Source organism: Cricetulus griseus (genome assembly GCF_003668045.3).
Source record: "Cricetulus griseus strain 17A/GY chromosome 1 unlocalized genomic scaffold, alternate assembly CriGri-PICRH-1.0 chr1_1, whole genome shotgun sequence".
Classification (NCBI taxonomy): domain Eukaryota; kingdom Metazoa; phylum Chordata; class Mammalia; order Rodentia; family Cricetidae; genus Cricetulus; species Cricetulus griseus.
Window position 1 is genome coordinate 27,254,409 of NW_023276807.1, and position 26,341 is coordinate 27,280,749.

General features: G+C 36.9%; 1 protein-coding gene across 1 annotated transcript; it reads left to right on the forward strand.

The window, feature by feature from the left end:
* The first annotated feature begins 4,304 nt into the window (after positions 1 to 4,304).
* Positions 4,305 to 23,545, forward strand: Crisp1 (cysteine rich secretory protein 1). The gene is made up of 8 exons (XM_027387489.1): positions 4,305 to 4,392; positions 5,157 to 5,239; positions 6,835 to 6,969; positions 9,780 to 9,870; positions 11,735 to 11,883; positions 13,922 to 14,019; positions 15,207 to 15,295; positions 23,418 to 23,545. The coding sequence occupies exons 1-8, from the start codon at positions 4,305 to 4,307 to the stop codon at positions 23,543 to 23,545; spliced, it is 861 nt and encodes a 286-aa protein (XP_027243290.1).
* The last annotated feature ends 2,796 nt before the right edge of the window (positions 23,546 to 26,341 follow it).

Genomic DNA, 26,341 nt, shown 5'->3' on the forward strand with positions numbered 1-26,341 from the left:
CTTTAAAAGTTATGACTAGATACTCATATACCAGGTCATTAACAAAATGTTTTGATTTATATCAGACAAATGTAATCTGCAATAAGTCTTGAAGTATTTACTTTTAAATATATAACACATAAAACATAAGTTTTGTTTAAAACATGAGATGGAGTTCAAATTCCTCATTTTTGTATTAGGTATTACAGTGACATTTTCTTATTCAGTTTCATTTGTCATAAATCAAATGATAATATCTGTAAATTTATTTTTATAGCCTATACTCCCTTGATGATTTCTTAAACATATGTTCCAATGCTCCCCATGCCCCATTTTAATAAGTTTTAATAAATATAAGTTTTCAAGTTTTCCTATTCTTCACTATTTTATCCAGGTTGGATCAATCACCAGAAGAAAAATACTTTGTCTATTATTTGTCTATTATTTGTCTATTCAGACAACCAGTAATTACCGAACACTTATTTACACAGACACACACAAACACAGCATTAGCTATAGTAAGTAAAAATAAGGCTAGAAATCTATTTTCAAAACTTTTGTTAAATCAAATATACAATTTAAAAGGGGATATCTATACCATATGCCCTTCTTCTAAGGCTTAGAGATCACTGAAGAAGAGGGTGAAATAATAATAATAACGAAGGGCATTGGGTAACTACAAGAATATTGTTTCCTGGATACAGCGGGGCAGTTATAGATGGGAACTTAACAATTATTGTGACAGAACGCACAAGACCTATGTATTAGCAGCAAGTTCTAGCCAGACAAAATTCCAGCACGGAGAAGCAAAGTGGGCACAAAGCCCCACCCATTGTTGAGGAGTTGTTGGCAAGTGATATTTCTGGAAAGGGGAGAGTTAGTTTTCTTTAAGGATATGGTGCCTGGTGGGTTCTAGTGGAAAACCCCATATTCAAGAGGATATGGCAACACAAGTCATAATTTCTGAGTTTAAAATGCAAACAAACAAACAAACAAAAAACAACAACAAACACTGGGGCACAAAGTTGGGTAGTTAGGGAAGAGAAGGGGTTGATCTGGGAGGAGTGGGGGAAGGAGGTAAATATGGTAGAAATACATTGTGTGAAATTTTCAAAGAACTACTAAAATTAGAAAAAAAGAGATAAGAAATAAACCACAAACTACTAAAAAAAATTCTGTGATCTATTTTGCAAACTTATCAAGAACACAGATAATTCACACCAAACACTAAGTATATTCAAATAATTGTAACAACAGACAGAACATTGAGCAAATACTACATTTAAATTTGAGCAAATAAAACATTAAAATGTACTCAATATTATTAGTGGTGGGACAAATACAAGTTAAAATTGTAATGATACATTATGTACAAACATAAAAGATAATAGCAAAAGCTTTAAAGAAACAAGAACAAATAGTGGGTGAGGGCAAGAATCATGAATTGCTCTTTACAAAGTATAAATTCATTAAAAAGACTTACTCTGGAAAATCATTTCTTAAAATCTACTAAAAGAAAAGCTGAATTTATATATATCCCAATAGTTCCACTCTAGGGTATAGAGTACACCCACAAACGGTATTATAAATTACTATTACTAAAATCCTAACTGAAAAATATCAAAGTGTTTCTGAATAATAAAATGGATACCCTGTGTACTAGACAGACTGTGGGCTGCTACGTAGCTATTAACAAGCACAAACTTCCTCAAATGAACCAGGAATGATTCACGAAGGCACAATAGTAGAGAATACACATATGTCAACTGTAGGAAGGTTAAGTATTGATCAATACAACCTATAGCCGTGAAGATCAAGATGCAGTTTTATTTGGGGGCTGCCGACATAATGGGGCAAGAGGGACCTACATGGCTATCAAAAAGACTCGGTGTATGTATTGATTGTTGTAGAGGTAATACAGGTGTACACATACATACTAAGTGATCAAGCTGGACCCCTGAGATTTTACTGTTTCCCTGTAGTCTGCTGAATGTAGTGATTAACATATTTGCGGGGGCAAAGATCAAATGTGGAAAATGGGCGTTTGGCACAGTTTGTTCTTATCAGTTATTGAGTCAAGGCAATAACCAGAAAAGAAGAGTCTGTTCTTCATTTAAGTTGATTATGAGAGGTTGTGGTCCAACAATTCCTGGCTGAGAAATGGTACCCAAAATCTTCCCACAGGGTACTGCCTGATCCTCCTCAAACTGCCCCCGCATCCTTGTACTTTCCTCCCACTAAACATTAACTTTTAATTGTTCATGACCCATGTTTCCAAGCTTAAAGTTTGAAAAATGAGTTTATATAGTTAGTTTCTCATGTTTGGGGGTAATATCTATTTTTTAAAAATAGTATTGACTGAAAATTCCATGTTTTAGGTAAAATAAGTGTGTTCAAAAGGAAATGCTGAGTTTGTTCTTTCTGTCTGTTTTTGATCAGTGCAAAATCATGCAGCATATGCTAGAAGCTCAGCTTTGGTCAGTCCCTGGGGTAAATCATGTCCCAGTGATTCAGGGAACAAGGCTTAGACAGAAAGCATAAGGCTCTAACCTGAAACCATTTTCTTCTCCAAGCTTCATTCAGCTTCTGAGTCATGCTCCCTGATCTCGTCAGGCTTTGCTTCCTGCAGAAACCATAAGCTTTTGTCTGCTACTTTCCACGTCTTCACTCTTCCCTTTGCCTCATGAGTTTGCCTTGTGTCTACATGCAGTCTGTGATGCCATATACTCATACCAAACTAACACTAATTGTCTCATGATTCTAATTTCATCCTAAAATCTGTAATGCACACCTGATGCTTGCATATTAAATAGTATCTTCCTGTTTGAACATGGTTGTTCTAAGTGCTATTGGAGCTTTAATCAGTCAAAGGTGATCCTCTACTTTCTTTGCTTTCCATTCTCTAACAAACACTAGCATGAATGGGCATAGTCTGCCTGCCAAAGCACCACAACCAAAGCAGACTTTTTGATTTGAAATTTCTGTCTTATCAGATATCCTTCCTTTAGTCCTATTACCCTAATCTTGCTAAGCCAAAGTTCTTGGTATGAATCAAATATACTGAAGTAACCATACTCCTACCAGAAACCAGTTGTCCCACAGTTACCTTCCAGAGGTCAAAGTAAGTGTTTTTGTAGTTTATGTCTGTTTTTTCATAGATAATAAATGACAGCCTTAGTGTTAAATCCCTTGCCTGTGTGCATAAAACAATGATTTTTCATCCATTTGTGACAGATATCTTTGTATCTAAAATGTTTACCTGAACATACTGCATACATGTTTCAGTTAATCTTTAGGTGAGAATATATATTTTCCAACACCCTCTCATTATTAATTAAGGGCAATTTATAGACTATGATATGCATTCACTTTCGGGTTATGAGAAAATTTAGCAGATTGTAGCACTCTGTGCTAGAATCTGCCCATATGGGTGAGGTGTCAGTTAAGGATTTTGGTTGTTTCTTTTGATTCAGGCTGCTCCTCTTCTTTGAGTGGATGTGTTTGCAGTTTTTGGTGGACCTTTGTTGTAGTAAAGTTGTGGTGTTTTTTTTTTTTTTAAACTCTTCAACTAGTGTTCTGAACACCAGGCTTTATCTCCAGTCTGTCTTTGTGGGCTGAGTGCAGCAGCAGTTACTATCTAGACATTAGTACATTCTGATAATAGACTAGCAGGAAATCATGAAGCAGATAATTGCTAAATACTGGTTGATTTAAGGAATGAAGGGCCCTTGGGCATATTAGCATTTTAGTTATCATAGGTATGAGAAGAAAAGCAAAGAGGAATAGGTGAGTAGTCGTAGTGAGACTAGTCATTAGTATCAGACTGTTAGGTGGGAAGCAGAGGAAAGGGCATACATGGGAGTCGGAATAAGAGAAGGAAAGGAAAATGCAGTGGATACCTGGGAGTTTGAATTAATGACAAACTAAAAAGAGGAAAGACATGTATTAGATATCACAAACCAAGTCTGTCTCTAGGCTTTGGGCGTGTAACAGTCAGAGGAATGGGCATGGGAAAGGGGAAACGATAAAAAGAAAGAAAAGGAGAGCGAACCAGAGTTACAGCAAGAATGAGAGTAAGAATGAAACTAAAGATGTAGGCAGTTCAAGGCAGTCTTGCTGCGCTTCACTGACCTTCTGAACTCAACTATGTAGATAAGAAACAGCTGTTTGGGGCAGAGCTGCCTGGAACTATAAGATAATAAAGTGACTGGCCTGGATGTCTTTTCCTCTTCTTAGCTGATCTCTTGCATTGTCTCAGTGGCTGGTCTGGACCTCCTTTTGTCTTGTGGACACCCTGCTCTTCTTATGTGTGGTAATGATTGTACATGGTTGATTTTGAGGATGTGTTGAACATTGGAGAAAATGGACATGAACGGAATAGAGTTGATGAAAAGGGCATAAGAAGTTTAGAAGGTTTGTTTTATAAGGCATCCCTTATATTAAGGATCCCTTCAGTGGACAATGGGATGTCTGAGATTAATGATGGAATTTCTGTAAACGATAACTGGCATGTTTTCAGAAAGAAACTTAATAGGTTGTTAGAAAAAATGCCACCACATTTTAATAGCTTGTACTCATTAATATCTTAGCATTAACTGACTCTATCAAATACAAGAGAAATCCATTAGTATTGATTTAAGGCGAAAGACAGTTATCCTTAGCAAAGTAACAGAATTGTATAGAATATCTTTAAATCACACATATACATCACTAGTAACGGGATCACCTCCCTTCTGTGTAATCTTCCAAACAAGGTATGACTGATGGTCTCATCTTGTGCTGTGCTGCTGAAGTTGTCTCTTGACTTTTTTCTTTACAATTAGGCACCTTTGGGATTAATTTAAACCAATGAAGACTACATAGGATAATCTCCTTTTGCTTCAGTCTGTTCGTTAGCAACTAAAATTCCGTCTGCTACCTTAATTTTCTATTAACACACAGTTGAGCATTTTCAGACTCTGGGAGTTATGAAGTTTGTATCCCTTTTGAGTCTGTATCATTTGAATCAGATGTATATTATTTTCTGAGTCCCCTTAATTAAGATATAATATTGAGCTTTATTCTCTAATCTCATTATGGGGAAAAAAAGCAAACAGTGTAAAAGGGGTTCAAGGCTTCTTAGAAATACTGTTCTACACCTTGAGAATATTCTAAAATTCTGTTACTCATCTTTCCAGGAATGGCAGTGAAATACTTCTTGTTATTTGCTGCTGCTGCTGCTGCTGCTGCTGTTGTCTTTGTTCCTGTTCTGGCTATCAAAGTATGTGTGTTAGAAAACTATAATTTAGATAAGGGTACTAAACAACCCTTTGATAAAATGTTGTCCTGTGTACCACTGTAAGAAATCTGTATCAGTTACTCACCTACTTCATGTAATAATTCAGGGGAAAAAAAGAGCCTGGTAGTGGTGCACACCATTAATCCCAGCACTGGGGAGGCAGAGGCAGGCAGATCTCTCTGAGTTCCGGGTCAGCCTGGTCTACAGATTAAGTTCCAGAACAGGATCCAAAGCTACAGAGAAACCTGCCTCAAAAAAAGGAAGGAAGGAAGGAAGGAAGGAAAGAAGGAAGGAAGGAAGGAAGATAAATAGATAGATTGAAAGAAAGAGTGGCACCAAAGAATAGAAGGGCTAAGTGGAATGTCAAGTTTAGACGATTAGGGCGTTAAGGTTTGACTTCACTTTAGGTCCTTGGGACCAAGTCTATGTCCTTTTTCTAAACAATAAAATGGAAAAAATGAATAAAGGAAGGCAGGTAGCAAAGAAAGAAATAAAGAAAAGGCGGCATGGAGGGAGGAAATTAATTGAAGCATAGACAAGAACTTCTTTACAATTTACATACGTTTCCATGACTAAATAAACTAAAAACATAAAATAAAAACACTACTATTATTACCTATCCTCCAAGATAACCATGTCTTCAACTGAGCTACATTGTTTGTGATTTTGTGAACATTACACCTCAAGACTAAATATGAAGTGGAAAGGTACAACTACAAAGATATGGGACTCAGCAATGGAATATGATGCCTAGGTCTGATTTCTTATGAAAATAAAACCTTTGGGTTGATGATATAGCTCAATGAAAGGGCATTTGCTTGTATGTGAAGTCCAGAGTTAAATGCACAGAACCACAAAAGAATGACAAGCAATGGTAATGATGATAATATTAACGATAACGATTATGGATAAGTAATGGATCCCCAGTTACTGGGTTTCTCCACTGAAGCAATTAATCACATCAGAGTGAATTAATAAATCCAGATTGAATAAACAGAGCAAAACAGAGCAAAGCAACCCCCAGTTGACTATCAGGAAGGCAGGAAAGAGATCATAGGCAGGTCTGGCGACCAGGTCTTACATACACTGTAGGCTTGGTCTTGAGCAGCTCTAGGGAAGGAGCTGACCCTTGGTGAACTTTCTGAGGGGTGGGGTATGCAATGGGAAGAGTGAGACCATAGCTGAGATTCCCAATTACTTCAATAATTATAGAACAGAAACAAAATCCTCATTGGTGTAATAGGTGGAACATTCTAATAGTCTGTGATGAGTGAATGATAAATGATTAATATTTAGCAATGAAAATAACACAAGAAAAAACATGCACTTTTGTTTACTTTATCTAATTGTATAATGAGTTGAAATCAATAATTTTGTTATAGAACTAGAATGTACATACTTGCTGACACACACACATAACCTTAAAACTTGCATATCAACAGTTCCCAAATGCTGAGCATTGTTTATTTCATTATACGTAAGCTCTAATTTTACATTGCATATAGATCTATATGTAATGTACTTCATGTGTCAAGTTCTACTCCAAAGAGAGATATTAATTAATAATTTTCTGATAGAATCTCAAACTACAGAGAGCCCTCTATAATAATCTGGTCACAGAGTTCCAAACCAAGCCACAAGAAGAAATTGTCAAAGCACACAATGTTTTGAGGAGAACAGTGTACCCAACAGCCAGGAACATGCTGAAGATGGTAAGTCCATAGAAGATCATCACTAGTGATATCAGGGACACTGGTGGGGCTTGCTACATTGTTATTTAGTCCTATGAACTGTGACTGTGCTAAATGTTTGGTCATCATAGCAGATCTATGATGTAACAGGGGAAGAAACTGAGGCCAAGCAGATGTAAATGCTTTTCACAGAGTCATGCTTAGTACATGATACAGCCACAATCTGACTCAGCCCAGCTGTATTCTTAGGTGCCTCCAGGCATGTGACATTTATTTGAGTACCAGGATGTCCAAATTCAAAGCTAGCTGAGAACCCCCTCGCCAAGACAAATATTGAAAAAAATACCTAGTAGTGAATTTCACCGAATTATGTGGAAATTTAGAGACCTGGCCTTTGTGGTGCAAAATCTGATGGATTCTATCACAAGACAAATTAAGGGACCTCGGGCTAATATCTTTGGGGCCCAGGACAGCTGAGGGTAATGAAGTTCAGATATAGTGCCGACCCTAGAACAGCAGTTCTCAACCGGTGGGTCATACATCAGATATCATCCATATCAGATATTTACATTATAATTCATAATAGTAGCAAAATTAAAGTTATGAAATAGTAACAAAATAATTTAATGTTTGGGGGTCACCACAAAAGAGTTGTAATATTAGAAAGGTTAAGAACCACTGCCCTAGAGGGTGCCACTAATTGACAGTACCCTCTTATAAATAATGGAGGAGAAGCAACAAGAGAAAACAGGAAATGTGGTTTTAAAAAGCTTATCTCTGGACCACCTTGATAATTAACAGTATTACATGAGAAACACAATTTTAAAAGCATCAGTTGTCATAGGTATCCATGTTGCTGTTACTGTTAATAAATGTTCTTCAGCCAATCATATAGTTCATGCTTGGAATCCCAGTATTCAGGTAGACTCCCTGGCTGAGGCAGGAAGATTGCTATGTGCTCAAATAGAACCTAGAGTACATACCATGATACAGAAAAGTGATTCTTATAATTTCTAAAATTAATCTATTTAATTCCCAAGTACAGTTGTCTACATTTTAAAGCATCTCAAATGTATCTATTTTATTCCAATTCCTTAATGCAAGAGGGATATCTGATCTTAATCATCATGTTATGAAATCCAAACTCCTTTCTCCCAGATGAACAAATAACTACAGCTAAAACAGCCTCTGAATTGAGAAGCCTTATTGCAGACAGATAGTGATTTTTTGGTGATAAAGAAAGTGATGCTTTGGTCTTCTCAAGTTCCTCAGTGAGACACAGACATGAAATAGTAATCTTTCCTACTTTAAGTTTGCAAAACCATAACTGTTTTAAAATTAACCTGAAGAGTAATTCTATGAAAGCACCACTAGATGGAAGTAGAGACAAACAGTAATTATCTTTTCCCAGACCTTGCCACAGATTGACCTCCACTGTAAAGAGTGATGGCAATAATGCCAATGTTGTTCCCTACATTTTTAGTCTGTCCAGTGAACTTTGTGTATCTAAACATTTGCTCATCACAACCAACCCAAAACATAGGAGCAGAGAAAACTGAGTCCAAAAACTTTAATTGTCCCTACATTCTTAGAAGATTTACCCAGAAGACTGATTAAAACAAAACACTCTGTCATTGTGGTTGACAGAGTATCACTTGTGGTGTGAGAAGACGGGGGTTGGGAGGTTTTCAGCATGTCACGGCTACTCCCATCCAGCTGTTTCTGAGCTGTATATTAAAAAATGTTTCAACTCAGCACATACCATCACTATCCCACCCTCCATGGAATGTTCAGAGCACACTAGATTAGTTGATTTGAATTCTCAATTGTGTGACCTTTCAAACCCTGGCACTTCCTCTTGTCTGCCACACAGAGATAATGTTGCTGCCCCCTTTTAGTTGCTATAAGGAAGAGTAGGAAAATACAATTAGTACTGGGTTCTAGTGATATCAACTGCTCCTTCACTTTTATCCCTATTTGAGGCAGAAATCTGTGGCTCTGCTTGTATTCACAGAAATCACTTGTTTGGTGAGCACACATTGAGAGACCCAGGATATCACAAGTTTGTTGTAAGGACAATCACACTAAATCTATTGGATAAAGCTCTTGGCGTGTCTTGGACATCCTCTTGACAGCTACTGAGACTCTTAAGAACTAGAATGTCATGCCTAGGGTTGTTCTTGTTTGCTTCTCTGTTGCCACGATAAAACACTGTCCAAAAGTAACATGTGGAGGAAAGGATTTATCTGGCTGACATCTCCGGATCACAATACATCACTGAGGAAAGTCAGGGCAAGGACTGAAGCTGAGGCCATGAAAGAGTGCCTCTTACTGGCTTACACTCCATGGCTTCCCCCAGCCTGCTTTCTTAATACCACCCAGGACTGCATTTTAGGGGTCATTAATCGTGAACCAAGAATGCCCCCCAATGAAAGGTTCACAGGCCAATATGACAGAGGCAATTCCTCAGGTAAGTTTCCCTCTTTAGATGTGACTCTAGTTTGTGTCAATTGGACAACGGCAAAACAGCTGACAGCTTACTGGGATAGCCTTCTAGTGCTCTCTGCTTCCCTGAAATTATTCAGTTATGCTCTAAGAAAGTGATGGCCTCATTGTGAATTGGAATTTCCCAGAAATCTGAAAGGAATTTCACCTTTATTTCCTTTTTGTTTCTACTAGAATGTTTGAGGAAATTGGAAATATATAATAGTCTGTTTTCCCCAAGAAAAGATGTCACAAATCCCATATTTTTACAAACACACCCAGAATCTTAGTTTGTGAATGCTAATTTCATTTTGATTAGGGACTTTTTTTTCTTTCTTGTCTCACAGAGTTGGAATAAAGCTGCTGCTACAAATGCTAGAATCCTGGCAAGATACTGTGACATGTCAGATAGTGACCCGCTTGAGAGGAGACTTAACGGTATGTCTATGTCTGTATGACATGACTTGTATTTCCAACTCTATAAACTCATAGGAGGAAAGCACTTTAAAGTGAGGAGGTTTGTTTTTATTTTATGACTCCAGAAAGTTGAGCCCATCATTTTTAGTTGAAGGGATTTGGGACTGAACTGAGACCAAGTAGCATGATGGAGGTTATAGTGGAGGAAACTGCTCACCTCAGCTAGAAAAAAAGCAGCTAGAGAGAGAAAGCATTTAGGTGAAAACTGTGCTCTCAACATGAATTCCTTTGAAGACCCAGCTTTTCTAGGCAGGCTCCATTTCTCAAAGGTTCTTCAACCTTCCCAACTACCTGAATCCAGAGAACAAGTCTTCAACACCTGAGACTTCCTGATACATGTTAAATACAAACTACCTTTAAATAAACAAAGAAAAATATAGATGAATAAATACATCTCAAAGACACATAGTTGAAAGCAACTTGACAAAAGTATGTTAACAGAATCAATCTTCACTGACACCTATCCTTGAAAGGTATACTGTATCCTTTTTAATTTTTTTTTGTTTTTTTGTGACAGGGTTTCTCTGTGTAGCTTTGGAGCCTATCCTGGTACTTGTCGTTTTTAATTTTTAAAATTTGGGGATTCTTGGTTTTGGAGTGAGTGCTCTGATCAACAGGAGGAAGGAATCATGGCCAGCATTATTCCAGGGTTGAGTGCATCAGGTATCTAGGAGGCTTCCATTCAAAGTTATCTCAGTTGCCTACAACATCAGAATGGGGATTCCCTCAGCTTTGGGACACTAACACAGCTCAGAAGTGACTGTAAGGCAACTGTGGAACTACCCAGATGAACAATTTCAGTCCTCAAAGGTGGGATTGTTTTTGTCAAATACAGTAAATATTACACATTTTTAGTGCATCCTACAGAATTAAGTAACACTTCAAGCGATGCTTTCTTCCAAACTAATTTTTAAAAGTACAAATACAACTTTATAGCTACCGATTATTGGAACTCTTTTGCCAAGATGTTGAGCAATGCTTTAGCATTGGGGGAACTTTGTATTCTAAAGAAAGGCAAATTATTCCTCAATATCATAACCCACCTAGAGAATGTATGACAAATGGACCCAACATCTTTTGAGAATGTGAGCCCTCTTTGTAACTGCTTTCAGTTCCAGAATTCAGTTACAGCTCCCAAGGGTTCATGCAAACTTTTACTACCCTCATTTACCTCGAAAGAGACAGACTGAGATATCTATAGTCCCTGGGTAGTTGTAGTACATGCCTTTTGCCTTTTAATCCCAATACTTGGGAGGCAGAGACAGGAATATCTCTGAGAGTTCAAGGATAGCTTGGTCTACATAGGAGTTCTATGACATCCAGGATTATTACAGAAAGAAGCCCCCTATCTCAACCAAACCGAGAGAGAGAGAGAGGAAGAGAGAGAGGGAGAGAGAGAGAGAGAGAGAGAGTTGTTATTTCAAAGCTTTCTGAGCATGTGTCCTTGCCAATTTCTCCTGAAGTACCACATGATCATTCAACAAGATGGAAGATGTTTCAGAAGAGAAACAACTATAATTCGGATTATAAAATGATGTCTAGATGATCATTAAGACATTTGTGAAAGAAAATTAGGGAAATTTCTGTATTTTATTTTTTAAATAATATTAAACCTGGGTGTGGTGGCAAATGTCTTTAATCTCAGCACTTAGGAGGAAGAAGCAAAAGGATCTCTGTGAATTCGAGGTCAGCCTAGCTGACAGAGAAAGTTCCAGGACAGCCAGAGCTACACAGAGAAACCCTGTCTCCAAAGGGAAAAAAATCTAAAAATAGAGAAAGAAAGGAAAATAAAGAATATTTTGCAGTCATGTTCCTTCATTTTCAGAAACATTTTGTGGAGAAAATAGGCATTTGGATCATTACCCCCACTCGTGGACAAACATAATTGAAATATGGCACAATGAATCCAAACATTTCACATATGGAGAATGGCCATCCTCAGATGATGACTTCCAGACAAATCATTACACTCAGGTAATTTAATATCTTTCCATATACACCCATGACTGGACACATGTGTGGGTCAAAAATAAGTACTGGTTCTCCTCTCAGGCTAAGAAAAATGACCTGTGAATTCCCAACACTAAGTTGCCTGAAAGTGACCAGGACAAGGATACCATCACTTATTGTGCCAATGCAGACAGGGGAAATTCCTTGTGGTCCCACCTATTAGGTGATGAGTGACAAGTGAGAAAAAGACAGTGTCAGCCCTGAACACATCTACATATGAGCAATACTAAATGAACTCGGTAGGTTGAGCATGCTATTTGTACATATTTAGATATACACGTAACAATAATGCTTATTAAAGAATATGTAACAAGAATTATTATTAAATATGGAACAGGGGTTCGTTCATGGGAGGAATTTAGGTGGGAATAGAAGTGATATAGATATGGAGTTCATGTATGATGTCTTCAGGGAATGTAGAAAGAAATCATATGTATGTAAGAAATAACAACTAATGGAAAGAGGCTATGAATCTGAAAAGAACCAAGAAGGGTATTAAAGAGGGTTTGGAGAAAGGATGGGAAAGATGGAAAAGATGCAATTATAATCTAAAAAAATGTTTTTAAAAAATCAAAGAAATTGGTCTTTATTTTCTTAAATTTTAGGGGAAATACTATCATGATCTGTAGGACCATGTGAATGCATTGTATGCATAGTATGCATACAGTGGTCACAGATGCATAGTATGGTCACAGATCTATTTAATAAAATAAATAATTTCTTTTACATTAGTTGAGCTTTTACTTGGGTATATATGGGATGAATAAATGGAATAATTACCCCCACTACTTTACTAGTAACCAACATATACTGTGAGAATGACACAGTAGATGTTCTAATGTATTTGAATAGCAGTTCTTCTCTGTGTATGTTCTATCACAATCTAAGTGCAACAAAATTTCACAAGGCAAACACGCATCTGTGAAAAGGAGCAAGAAGAGAAACTTGCAAACCTTGAGGTACATTGTCCGACGTTAGCATAGTGGGTGGAGCCCCAGGTTTGGTGAAAGCATACCTTTCTTCATCAGAGACGATTAAACGCTGCATGGCTTGGAGGGGGACTGACACCAGGAAAAGCTTCCCTCTGTGAAGATAAAGGAAGACTTCACAAACTCAGTCAGAGCAAGCTACTGTGATTGAAAAGAAAATAAACAAGGAGACATGAGTAAAGTGTCTAGTGCAGGCTGAGGGAAATTATAGCCAGGCTCCTGAAGAGCTCTCAGAAGATAATGGGCTCCATTGCACTCACCCTCACTTCCTTCTCCAGCTTCTTAATCATTCTATTATTTCATCCGCACCATACACATTCATGTAGTGGGTAGCATTGTTATACCCATCTTACAGATGAGAAAATTAAACTCTAACCACGAAACTTCAAAACAAACAGAACAACAAAACCCCCACGCAGTTTAGAAGTACAGAGAGGAAATTTAAACCTGGCTCACTTGCACTGAAAGCCATTTGAGAAGTATTACCCTATGCTTGATGAGGAAGTAAACATCCATCCTTTATCATATTAGCTTACTCACCACAAAGGCTTGACATGGAGAGAATAAGCAGAATGGATGGCACTGCCCTTTGTTTTTTGGTGGGATTAATATAACAGGTTTCTCATTCCAGGAAAATGACCTAATCACGTAAGTTTTTTCATGTGCCTTCTGAGTAGGCCATGCTAAATGCAAACTGAAGACTTGATTACTTCTTTAAGATTAATTTTTATTTGTGTGTGCTTTCATGTGCATACTTTCATACACATATGACGCTCTCAAGTGTGCATACCCAGTGAGTTAAGAAGAGTGCTTTGGATACCCTGGATCTGATTTTAGATCCAAGTGGATGCAGGAATCAAAACCAAGTCTTATAGAAGAGTAGCAAGTTCCTGTAAACACTGAGCCATCTCTCCACCCCTACATATTTACAATTAATCATGATAGCAGTGCTTATATTGTGCTCATTTTGTGAACATGCAAATGTGGAATAAAGTCACCTCTTGTCATTACAGATGGTCTGGGCCACTTCTTACCTCATTGGCTGTGATGTTGCATCATGTCGAAGATATAATACCATATCATTTCTCTATGTGTGTCATTATTGTCATGAGTATGTAATGCCAGTTTATTATTCTTTCTAAATATTCTAACTTCCTAAAATCTTATCTGATGTTTCAAATATTATAAATGAATGTTCTAGGATTCTTTTTCTGTTCGGTTGTTAGCAAAAATGTCACAAATACATCCACAGCCTGTCCTTTTCCATCATGCTTTCACTAAGTTTATTAAGAGATATAAACTTTCAGACAATTTATCAGTATTCACTGGAGAGTCATTACACAGGGAAGTGAATTTGAACTGTCTTAGGCAAAGAAAGGTTATTCAGAGGCATGAAGACCCCTGATCCCAATGTTTTCCAGCAGTGTGTACAGCAACATTGCAAACCAGCTAGTGCAGCAGAGACAGGTGGGGGAGAGGCCTGGTGTTTCGCTCCTGGACCTAGAGACTGGGCTGCCCAGCAGGAAGTTTGGTCATTGACCTCTTGGTCTGCTGTGTGAAGTTGCTTACTGTGTCTCAGGGAGCCGCTGAGGTTGTGGGGGATAGGTCGACAATGTGATTGTGTAAGTCAAGTTACTATTCTGTTAGTGCTAAATGCAGTTGAAAGAGAGGTGCCCCTTTTTCTTTACCAATGCTCAGATCTCAGGGTGATCCTGTCCTCAGACTGCACTGCTCCTCAGACTGCCCAGTACATTCTTTAGTGTCATCTATGCTTAGTGTTTTTGTGATTTATATAGATAATGTATCTACAAGACACAATAACAAGTGCTTCTCATCACTAGTGTAAATGAGATTAAAAAAAGATCCAAAGCAAATGAACTGTGCTTTTTTTCCCATAACACTTTCCCAAGAGATTAAAACCAACAACAACAAGAGGCACGTACACACACACACACACACACACACACACACACACACACACACACACACACCAGCATCCTAAAGCCCCACTTTTGAGACTTGACTGTTCAAATGTCCTGAGTCCTGTTAGCACATGACTGTTCAAAAATAAGGGGGGAAATGACTACAAGTATACTTAAACAGAATTGCTGGTGGTTGAATGCAAAGACAATACTCATCCATAAATCTAGGTCACATATCTATTGTAACTACTAACTCAAAAAAAAAAAACTGGTTTAAACAGTTTATCTTGTGAATTAGCTATTAATAGTAAACATAAGTTTTTAAATATTTTCCAGTGATAATTTTCATTATACTTCTACTTTTTCTTTTGTATAGGGGAAATAATCCTTACACACTAAATATGCCTTACAAGGAGGGCTCACCATGTGAAGACTGTCCAAATGACTGTGACGAGGGACTATGCAGTGAGTTGTTTTTGCTGTTTAATTTGGGTTGCTTAAAGATGGCATATTGATCATATTGACATGGAGACCACATATCCTTCAGGTTAAGCATTAATCCATATTCTATATTTCTTAATTTTCCTTTGAATATTACCACAAGACACATCTGCATTATTTCTGTTTCCCTTCCCTTTGTACCCAGAGTAAGCAAAATTCTTTGACTTTACTATTGAAATGAATGGGAAATTAGGATACCTATGTATGAAAGCTAGAGTTATGATACAAAAGTTAAAATTATGAATTAGAGTCTGCCTCGGTAAAATATTAGTGTGTGTGTGCTGTCCCTACATAATTCCTAGGATACTGTACTATTGACCATAAATTATGCATATTGCTTTCAGTTTATCAGTCTGTCTGAAATGCTTGCTGGCCCCCAACTTGTGTGAACACAAATCAGTGTGGATTTTTTTGTAGGCTGATCTTTATTCTTTTTCATTAGCTCAGGAACTATCTGATACTGGTTCCATAAAAATTTGCTTTTTGGGCTGGAGAGATGGCTCAGCCATTAAAGGCTAGGCTTATAACCAAAAATTAAAATTTTCTCTTCAATGCTTATGTAAATTCTGATTTAGTTTTCTTATTAACACATGAAAGTTGCATATGTGTAAATTAAGGTCATATTCTGACATGGAGATACTATGTGTTTTTGAGATCAGGGTAATCATATCTTTTTTTTCAAGCATTTGTCATTTTGCAGCACTGTTCAAAATTTCCCTTTTGTGAAAGTATGTAATAGGTTATTATTATGTGTAAACACCAGTAACAAACTTGCCACTCTCAATTCTGTCTAATTGTTCCTTAGCACCCACTGATCAGCTTGTCTCTCCACTCTCAAGTTGATAGCCTCTTTTCTTTGACTATTATTGTAAATATGTATACAAACACATAAATACAACCCTAGTTCATTCTTGTTGTTTGTGTGTTTTCAAGGCTGATCATTCTGCATTGAACACTCAGTAAGGCATCTCATCCTTGGGAGAAGCTAATTCTCCTTCTCTGGGTAGTCATTACCTATCTGTAGTTCTTTGTCTAGTGATGGAACCCTAAGAATGACATTTTATAAATATCGATTCTCAGTACAATGGCACAGATTATCTTCCTGTATTTGTGTGCCATCTACAATGGTTTATAATTTTCACAAGAGATGTCACTTTGAATGACTTAATTGCTATATAGTTTTATGTGTTTTATCAGTGAAATTGTTTGCTTAATTTCCATTTCACATACTGCTATTACATACACCAGTGCTCCATATTTTAAATGCTGCTATGATGTAATTTCTTACATGCTACATTGATTTTTATATTATATACTAGTTATATTTATATAATGTACTAATTTATTTTTCTTAATTTTGGCAGTGGTCATTTTCTATGTATGAGACCATGTCATCTTCTGACCATGACAATTTGCCTACTCATTTTTCCAATTTAGAAAAGCCATTAGTTTTACCATCTTGCCTCACTGCTTCACGTAGGATTTCTGCACTGTGTTCAATAAAAGTCATGGCAGTGAGCATCCTTGTGTTGTTCCCCATCTTAGAGAGAAAGCATGCAGCTTTGATAATCAGCATGATGCTAGCAACTGGCTCATTATAAGTAGCTTCATTACAGAAAGATGTTACTGCTTTCTATGTATTATTCACTTAGTGTTTCAGTCATGAATGAAGATTAGGCAAAGATGCCAAAAATATATTAGAGAAAAGGCAGCATTTTCTTTTCTTTTTTTTTTGAGACATGTACTATTTTTATTATCTGCAATTCATTCTTTTTTCATTGTCTTAGGGCACACTACCAAAAGCAGGAAAAAGTACAGTGAAGATAGTGAATACATTTCCGGAATACCGCCCACCCCTGAGCAAAGGATACATCCTACTTTTCCGACAGTGTAGGTCACCAGCCAAGATAGACCATTCTAGCTTTCTACCCCAAGCTGAGAGCAAGGCATTGGATTCCAGACTTCTTGGCTAGGTTGTTATTAATGGGTAGCAAAATTATAGTTGTGCACTTCTGTGTGGAATTGCCAAAGCACATTTTGACAAAATCCAACACCCAAGCTTCTGAAATGCAGACTGTGAGTTAACCATGGATCTGCAGCAATACAAAATACGTTGAAAAAGGGAAAAAAAAAGAACTCTTACCAGCAGTGGTCAGTAACTCCATAAACAGACGACAAAAATATATAACTATCATAAACTATGCCACGAAAATCTCTTCTTTTGGCTTCTATTTAGTGATACCTGCATCTAATGGTCACTTTAAAACACACACACACACACACACACACACACACACACACACACACACAAACAAAAACCAGGCTTATGAAAACACGTGACTTCCATGGAGTTCTAGCAGAGTGATTTCCACAGATTGCTGTATGATCATATGAGCTCCCAGGTGCTGAATGTGTGTGTGTGTGTGTGTGTGTGTGTGTGTGTGTGTGTGTGTGTGTGTGTGTGTGTGTGTGTGTTTCTAGAAAGTGCTATCTACGGTGTGGAAGGCTGGACTGGCCCTTGGAGAAAAGATAATTATTCCCTAGCTGTTAGATCCCCCCCACCTACCCACCAGGGTTCCACTTCTCCTGGCAGGGCTAATCCACACCAGAAAGTTTCAGACAAGAGGAGCCTAAAGCTTTCAGGATGATCACTTTGAGCTGTAGCTCTATCTTTCTTTCTTTCTTTCTTTCTTTCTTTCTTTCTTTCTTTCTTTCTTTTCTTTCTTTTTTTTTGAAAAGGCAGCATTTTCAACAAACAATGCTAGGAAAGTTAGATGTTCACATGTAAAACAATGAAATTAGGTTCACATCTATCACCCTACACAAAAAAACCAACTCTACCTGTACCAAATACACAAATTTGAGACCTGAAACACTGAAATTGCTAAGAGAAAGCATAGACAATACCCTCCAAAATGTAGGTATGAGAAAGGACTTTATGACTAAGATTCCATTCACTCATAAAATAAGGTCAAGAACTGACTAATATTGAGAGAACCAAATAGTTTATGTACATCAAAGGATGCAATAGAATGGTTTCTATCATGGAGTTGTCTTCACAGACACCTCACAGAATCAACCCAATGAATAGCAAGCTCACAAAGTGAGAGAGATTCTTTGTCATATGTACATGAGATAGAGCTTGACTACCCAGAATATACAGAGAATGCAAAGAACAAGAGTCAAGATAGCAGATGCCTCAATTAAAAATAATCTATGAGATGAAAAGAGGAATCTCAAAAAGAAGAAATAAAAGGGGCAAGGGATATCTTTTGCAATGTTCAACCCCCTTAGAAATTAAAGGAATGAAAATGAGAGGTACACTGAGATCTCATCTTGCCACAGTCAGAATGGAAAGATCAAGAGTGTAAGTGATAACAAATGTTGACGAGAGTGAGCGGCAATGGGAACACTGATTCATTGTTAGCGGAAGTGGAAACTTGTGTAGTCGCTATGGAAATCATCGTGGAGAATTCTCAAAAAAAAAAAAATCAAAGCAGACATGCCTTGCCATCCAGCTATGATACTCCTTAACATATGCCTATAGGAGTTGGCATCCATCTCCACTATACTAATCCAGCAATAGCCATTGCCATTCTATTCACAATAACTAGGAAATGAAAGCAGCGTAAGTGCTCTGCAACAGGTTAATGGATGAAGAAAATGTAATACATGTATACACAATGGAATTCTCTTCAGCTGCGAGAAAACATGAAATCAAGATATTTTCAGGGAAATAGATGAAACTGGAAAATATTATATTATATTGACTGAGATTGACACAGACCAGGTAAACTAATGCCACATGTTCTCTTCTATTTGTAAGTCTTAGCTCCAAATCTTTGGATGCAAGTATATAACCTAGAGTAACCTGCAGAAACAAGGAAAATAAAAAGGGACTGCCGTGGAAGGGTGGGAACTCTAGAAAAGGGAATAGTAGGACACAAACACTCTGAAAGGGAAGACAGAAAAAAAATAGAAAGAGGAGTATAAATGGGGATAGATGAGGGAAAGAAATGCATAGGGAGAAGGAAGAATAAAGGATATATAACACTAAGGATGTCCAAAAATACCATGAGGAAATACATTGTTTTATGTTTATTTTTACAATACACATAGTTTAAATGAAGTTTAACTACCACTTGAGGTAATAATATTTCCCTCAACAATGCTCCTCCCAAAGTCAGACTATCTAACAAAATCTTCCCTACCAGGCATGGGAAACTCCCCTCCAATTGTTGGTCAGAGGCTACTAAGAGGCTCCTTAATCGATATAGGCTATTGCTATTCCCTTTGGTTTCCAGCCAGAACTTTAAGGCAAGGCCCTATTGCTGAAGACACTACATACAGCCTCACTACATACAGCCTTTGAACGTAGCACTTGGAGGAATTGAGCTTGAATTGACCTGGAAGTATCCTCCATGAGGACCACCTCTCATAGTGTGTAGGGATGTTTTGCAAGCTGCTGGGGAACAAAAGAAACCTATAGTCCCCCTGAGCTGCTGCAAAGCCTGGAAACTTCTACAAAGATAACAGCTGTCTAGTTGGACTAAAGGCACTCCCAGTAGGAGGAAACCAATGCATGATACTGTAAACTGTAAATCACCCATAGATATTGGTCAATGGCCCTTGAAGATAACCTATTACTGTCACTTTCCTAAACCAGTATCTTTTCTAACTGTATTCTCAGCACTGATGCTCATTCTCACAGGTAAGTTTAGCTCTCACTGCTCATCTAAGAAGCCACTTCTTGCAGGAGATGAAGATTATTACAAAAACCCACAACTGGTCAAAATGCACAGAACAACTTTTCTTTGGGTGCACCACCCCATTTGATTAATCTACAACACAATACCTATACCTGACGCTAAGCAAACATCACAGAGGATGGTGCCAAAGAAAAGTGCAAGAGCCAGAGGACCAGGACATCTGCTACAAGATAATGTTTTTTGTAGATCATTGAGAAGCTGCACACCCATGAAATATTAAGAATCAAGTCACCTAAACAAGATGTGCACAGTGACAACACCAGCTGACATATGAATGTGGATGTCAAAATCTCACAAGATTCCACCTCTAGACCGAACTATAGACAATTACTGATTGTTTAAAAAAGGGAGAATCAATTTTCTTCAAGGATGAGCCCTGTGATAGGCTACATAAGCATTGACACAGATATAACATTTAAATAAGATGCCATCAATTAGCCAGAGAGATGGACAAACACTTGTGGAATTAATGAGAAAGAGGGAAGAGTGGAAATGATATAAATAAAATACACATGTATAAAATTCTAAAATGTTTTAAATTACAAAATTTAATTTATGCCAAATTATGAAACTAGTATTAGTAAAATGAGTCCTTGATTTTTCTCATGCAATTGGTTATTCATAAATAATATGCATAATTTCCACATACTTCCATAACTTTCAAAGCATTGTTACTGATTTCTAGTTCTAGTAAACAGTGTTTAGAAAAATTACAGAATACAGTTCCAGTATTTTTAAATTCTTGTAACCTGAGTGTTAGCTTATCATATGGTCTGTCCTGTGGAATTTTCCACATACTGGTGAAAAGAATGTATGCTTTGTACTTTTTAGCTGGAATATTCTATAGATTCTGCTAAGTCTGCTTACATCATAAATTAACTCTTTTGTTTGTTGAGTTTTAATATGTCCATTGCTAAAAGTAGAGTGCAAAAATACTCAAGCATTGCTTTGTAGAAGCTGACTAATATTTGGTTTATATATTTAGAAGCTTTTGTGCATATGTACATAGAATTTTTTTATTTTACCTATTTATTGTTAATCATTATATAATGACCTTTGGTTTTGTTGATTTTTTTTCCTAAAGTGCTTTTGCTTTCTTCTGAATTTTATTGACATGACATATCTTAATACATCCATATACTGTCTATGTGTGTCCTCAGAGATTTTCTTGCAAGCAACATATACTTGAATATTGTAAAATTTTTGACTATTCCTCTAGTACATCTTTTAAGTAGAAAACAAAATCAATTTACCTACATTCAAAGTCATCAATGATAGATAAGTTCTCATAGCAGCCACATTTAAACTTGCTTTTTTAAATTAACAACTAGACCTTGTTTTCTCCCTTACAGCTTTCTTGTAGTTAGAGTTCTCAGCATAGTAGTACATTTTAATTTTTTGCTTTTTATTTTTGTTTTGTTTATTATGGATATTTTCTTAGCAATAGGTTGCCAAGAAGAGAACTCAGGGCCGGGAATACCCTGAAGTTTTTTTTTTTGTTGTTGTTGCTATAGAGTTTAGAAATTATAGAACCAATAGGATAATAAAAATAATGGACACAAAAACAAAAATGTGTTGATAAGAAATGTATTTTCAGTCCTTTTCTTTTACATTAGTTTCTTTTTAAATGTTTCACTTTACATCTTTCTATGTCTCTTACTTCAGTGTATTAATGAACCTGTTATTAATTTTAATTTCACTGTGTATTTTATACTTACATTTGTTCAGCATGAAGAATCATCTTTAACATTTTTGTAGAATGGGCATGGTGAAACCTCTCTTTGACACAGCTTTCTGATATTGTGTTTATCTTTTCTTCATTTCTAATATATAACATTGTTGAGTATAGAATTCCTGGCTGACAGTTTCTTTCCTTCTACACTGAAAAACAAACAAACAAACAAACAAACAAACAAAAAACTCAAGTCTTTCTTTTTCTGAGGAGTGCTTCAAGAAATGAATCAGAACTCCTTTATAACTTTTAATTTTGAGTCTCAGATTGTGCAACCTGTTAGGATATATGTTCAGTTAAACATAAAGAGTGAACTTGACTTTCCTATATTTGGCTATTAATACTATCTAGATTAAGAGTGTCATTTTTGTACATCAGCGGACTGGTGAAAGAAAGTCGTAATGACCAGGCTAACACAGAACTAGAGACCCAGTTCATGAGCATAGAGGTAATTCATGATACAGCAGAAGGGGCTGGACTCATTCTGATACTTAATTTCTCTGTGTTGAGTCTCATACAGTTCCAAGTCTATTATGTGGACATTGTCAGTAATATTACCAAGTTGGGATCTTGGTGGATCCCATGGCAGGAGGCAAACACTCCAACAGGCAGAACTTACATGGAAAAGAAGTTTTATTGGGAAGGGAGTGGATGAATGGAGAGAGGAGGAGAGAGAAGAGAGAGAGAGAGGCAAAGACAGAGTCAGAGAGACAGAGACAGAGAGAGACAGAGACAGAGAGAAAATAGAGAGGGGGAGAGAGAACAGACAGGGATCTGTCTGCCTCCTCAGAGAGATGGCAGAAAGAGGGGGGAGGTGGGTGAAGTTTGCCTCTTAAAGAAACCTTTGCACCTTTGTTCAGACAAAGTAGATATGTAGGAGTCACAGGATCCTGCATTGGCCAGAGTACTGCCTGAGTGCATTCTGCCAGATGACAGGTGGCAAGCCAGCATTATTCCTGAATCCTAACAAATGTAGAAAGAATCTCTCTTTATGCTGTATTTCTTTATGTTCAGGAGGAGTTAGAATGGCAATTCTTTTATTAATTTTCCTATTATGTAATAAACCAGGTACTGAGATCTCTTGGCTGTTGAATTTCCTGTGAGGACAGTTTAGAGCCTGATTAGTCAAAAGAACTGATGTGTCTTTGGAGAGACTTGGATGGAAGGCCTTTTTTGCTTCCTCTTAAAACTACCTATATCCTTCAAGGATAAACATTAAACACTTATTAAATGTCTGAAACTTTATTGCTTTATTGTTATTATAATGGCATTATTGTTCTCAAAGTGACAAAGAAATTGAAAAGATTATTCGTCTCCAGTCGGTTGAGGTGTAGTGTCATCAACTAAAAATTTGAGATTGATGAAAGTGCTTTATATCATGACAAGAATTTTTTTCCCATTATTTCAAAAGGATCTGATTCAATTCATCAATTGTTTTGCATTCATACCTAATCACCTCTCCTTAACCAAATCAATCCTCTATTATATAGAATATTTGTATTTGCCTCTTAGGAAGATAATGTCTTTCCTCAATGGTTGCAATTGTTTTAAGCATGATGTTGTGTGCTATTCTATTTTTTTTCAGCTAACCCCTGTCCTTACTATGATGAATACAACAACTGTGATAAGCAATTGGCAACTAAGGGATGCTCACATCCAGCAGTTCTACTGTTCTGCAAAGCTTCTTGTCTGTGTAAGACCGAAATAAAATAATCTTCTACTATTAACCATTGTGCCTTGAATACAAAGCATGATTTCAGGACCATTTATTTCATGTTAATGACATCTTCACTGAATTCCATTTGTTTATTATGCTCAATAACCTAATTTTCAATCATCATTTATAGGCATAAATGTATATTTATCAAGACCTCCTTTCCACGATCCATCCCGTAGCAACAGTTTTAAACTTCTTTGTTGTTTTAATGAAAGGCCAAGTCAAATAGTTGCCCCCAAATTGAACACATGTGATTTATGATATGTAGATCAACATAATCCAGCCAACAACTTAATTGAGTTCTTCATCTGTAACTTTTAAAGTGACATCTTTTTCAGTCAACCCTGTTTTCTAACTCTACCATTTTCCCCCACAACCTTAATAATTTTCCTGCCATACCTTTCCATTTCTTTTCTGTTTTAAGTCAAGCATTAAAAAAAAATGTTCAATTACTAAACAAAAGTCAGGCCTCAGCTTCAAGTGTGAGTATTACTCAACTAAGAATGGTTTAAGTGCCTTACTGGCTCATTCCTGTCTCTGCGTGCATGTTTGTGAAGTGGGGAAAATGAAAGACCGTCAATCTTTGGGTACCTTTCTCTTCACTTGTACTTTTCCAGTTTCGCCTATGTCCTCCCCTCACCCTGAACACCCCACTCACAGGTTTTTGTGTTTCTTACATAATAACTGAATGGTTATAATCCTATGCTGTCACGTTATCTGAAATACCTAATTCTTTTATTTGATCTTATTATATTACTTTAGTAGAGAAATGTATCCTATAAATTGTTCTGTATACAAGCAGTTTGATATAAGGAAGAGTGAAAATGGAACACGAGAAATGATAATGTTGTGATATGTTCTTCCTATATTTATTTATTTGTAAGCCATGAATTTTCCAGTTTTGAATGGGGTTTAAAAATTTGTGAGTCTGAATTTCAAAGAAACATTGCAAGCAGCATAGCTACATACAAAGTCTGATATTTGTGAGGATATTTTTTTCTATTGAAAATTCATTTTTTCCCTTCTGTACATGTTTCTAAAGCAAAGTCCCCCAAGTTCCTGTCATCTCCCACATATTTTGGTTAAGTGGAAATGAACAGAAACCATGTTTAGCTTCAAAGATGAGAATTTTATATAATCCCAAGTGTGCTTTATTGGCCAAATATTGCCACAAAATGTGAAGCAAACATTAGGGTACTTTTCTAAAAACTTCTAAGATCACAGTTCTTGAAGGGCTTTTGTGTACTCGGCAGTGCACTATGGCATTTACACTGTGCGATGGTGTGTTTCGGGAGAAGAAAGTCACTGTGTTTCCAGCATCCAACACCTGTGTATATTTACGAATACATGTATGGACATTAATGAAAGCCAGGAGAAATATAAAGCAATATGGAAAAGAAAGGCCTCAGGATAAATACCCAAGTTGGAGGTTTGTTTGATCACAGTAAAGAGGAGGGCAACAGGGGGTGTGTAGAAGACAGAAATTATGGGGTAAAACAAAATATGTCCCTTGTCACATCCGTGATTTTCTGAAGTTCAGTGGCACACTGTCCTCACACCTTATGTGGACACAAAAACAATCGGATATTGCAAATGTCTGGATTCACCGTGATTCTAATTAATTCTATAACTTCGCTGTTTTTTTTTTCAACATAGACACTGCCAACGGACCATTTCTATAGTCTAATTCTGAAATCATTCATCCGAAACCATTATAAAGGGGATGTAGCACAACTGCAGCTCTTAAATGGGCCTTTAGTGTTTGCATATTTTTATTGGAGAGATGAGAAGAAAACAAACAGCAGGAGAAGTTTCCTACTGTGAAACCAGTAACCTCATAGAGAAAACGTTTTTTTGGGTTCTCTTGAACAGAAATTGAGAATTCCCGACCTTTAAAAGCACAGCAATTTTCCAGGCAAGTTCATGAACATGACCACTAGATGGCAGACTACATATGCTTCATAGGAATCCTTCCAAAGGGCTCCATCTGTCTAGACTATTACTAGACTTTTATTTTGTGTGCTGATTGAGTTTTTTGGTCTTCATTTGTCTAAAAGCCTCGGAGGTATGATAAAATTCTCTTTATTTTATAAGATTTTGCAAATATCAGAGTTTCTTAAACAGAGAAAATGAATTTGTGTTATAAAAAAACCAAGAAATTATTTAGTAGAAAATATTTCAAAGAAGTTTGTGTACAAACAAATATAGCCAAGCAACGTGTAAAAAGGGCTTGGAAGTTATTTTGAGTCAAAAGTAAATTGCATTCCAAGCTTGGTATCTTTCATCTGAGGGTCTCTTCCATGGTAGCATTTGATTTCTTACATCCTTGGCGTATTTTAAGCGACATAATATTTCTAGCATACAAAAGACTGGAGATGAGGTTTATTTCCATGTTACTATAAAGACAGCGACGCGTCGATTTGAAATAGCTTCCTGGAGGCAACATCAGAACAAACCGTTCACTTAAACCAAGATCATCCACTTTGGATTTGGAGACGCATTGATGTAATCCACCAGGAGAGGGCTCTGTCGCGTTTCTTACCAAAGCTAACAAAGCAGGAGCCTGAACTTTTTGTTCCCAGTCTTATTTTCGTTTTCATTTCTTCTTAGTTCTTTACAGACAGAACTATTACGGACTTTTTCCATCTGAGAAACACATCGAGCTACTAATTTCACTGCTTGTGACTTTTAAAGAGTAACTGAAACGTTTGCCTGTGCAGACTTAAGCTTCTCTTTCAGAGTCAGAGCCTGCCAGCCAAGTCCCTTGCTAGCATGCCGAGTTCATGGTCAGA

Coding starts and splice junctions, on each gene's coding strand:
- Crisp1 (XM_027387489.1), top strand. CDS start 4,305: ATGGTTGATTTTGAGGATGTGTTGAACATTGGAGAAAATGGACATGAA. Junction 5,240..6,834: donor TTCCTGTTCTGGCTATCAAA/GTATGTGTGTTA, acceptor ATTTTCTGATAG/AATCTCAAACTACAGAGAGC. Junction 9,871..11,734: donor GCTTGAGAGGAGACTTAACG/GTATGTCTATGT, acceptor CTTCATTTTCAG/AAACATTTTGTGGAGAAAAT.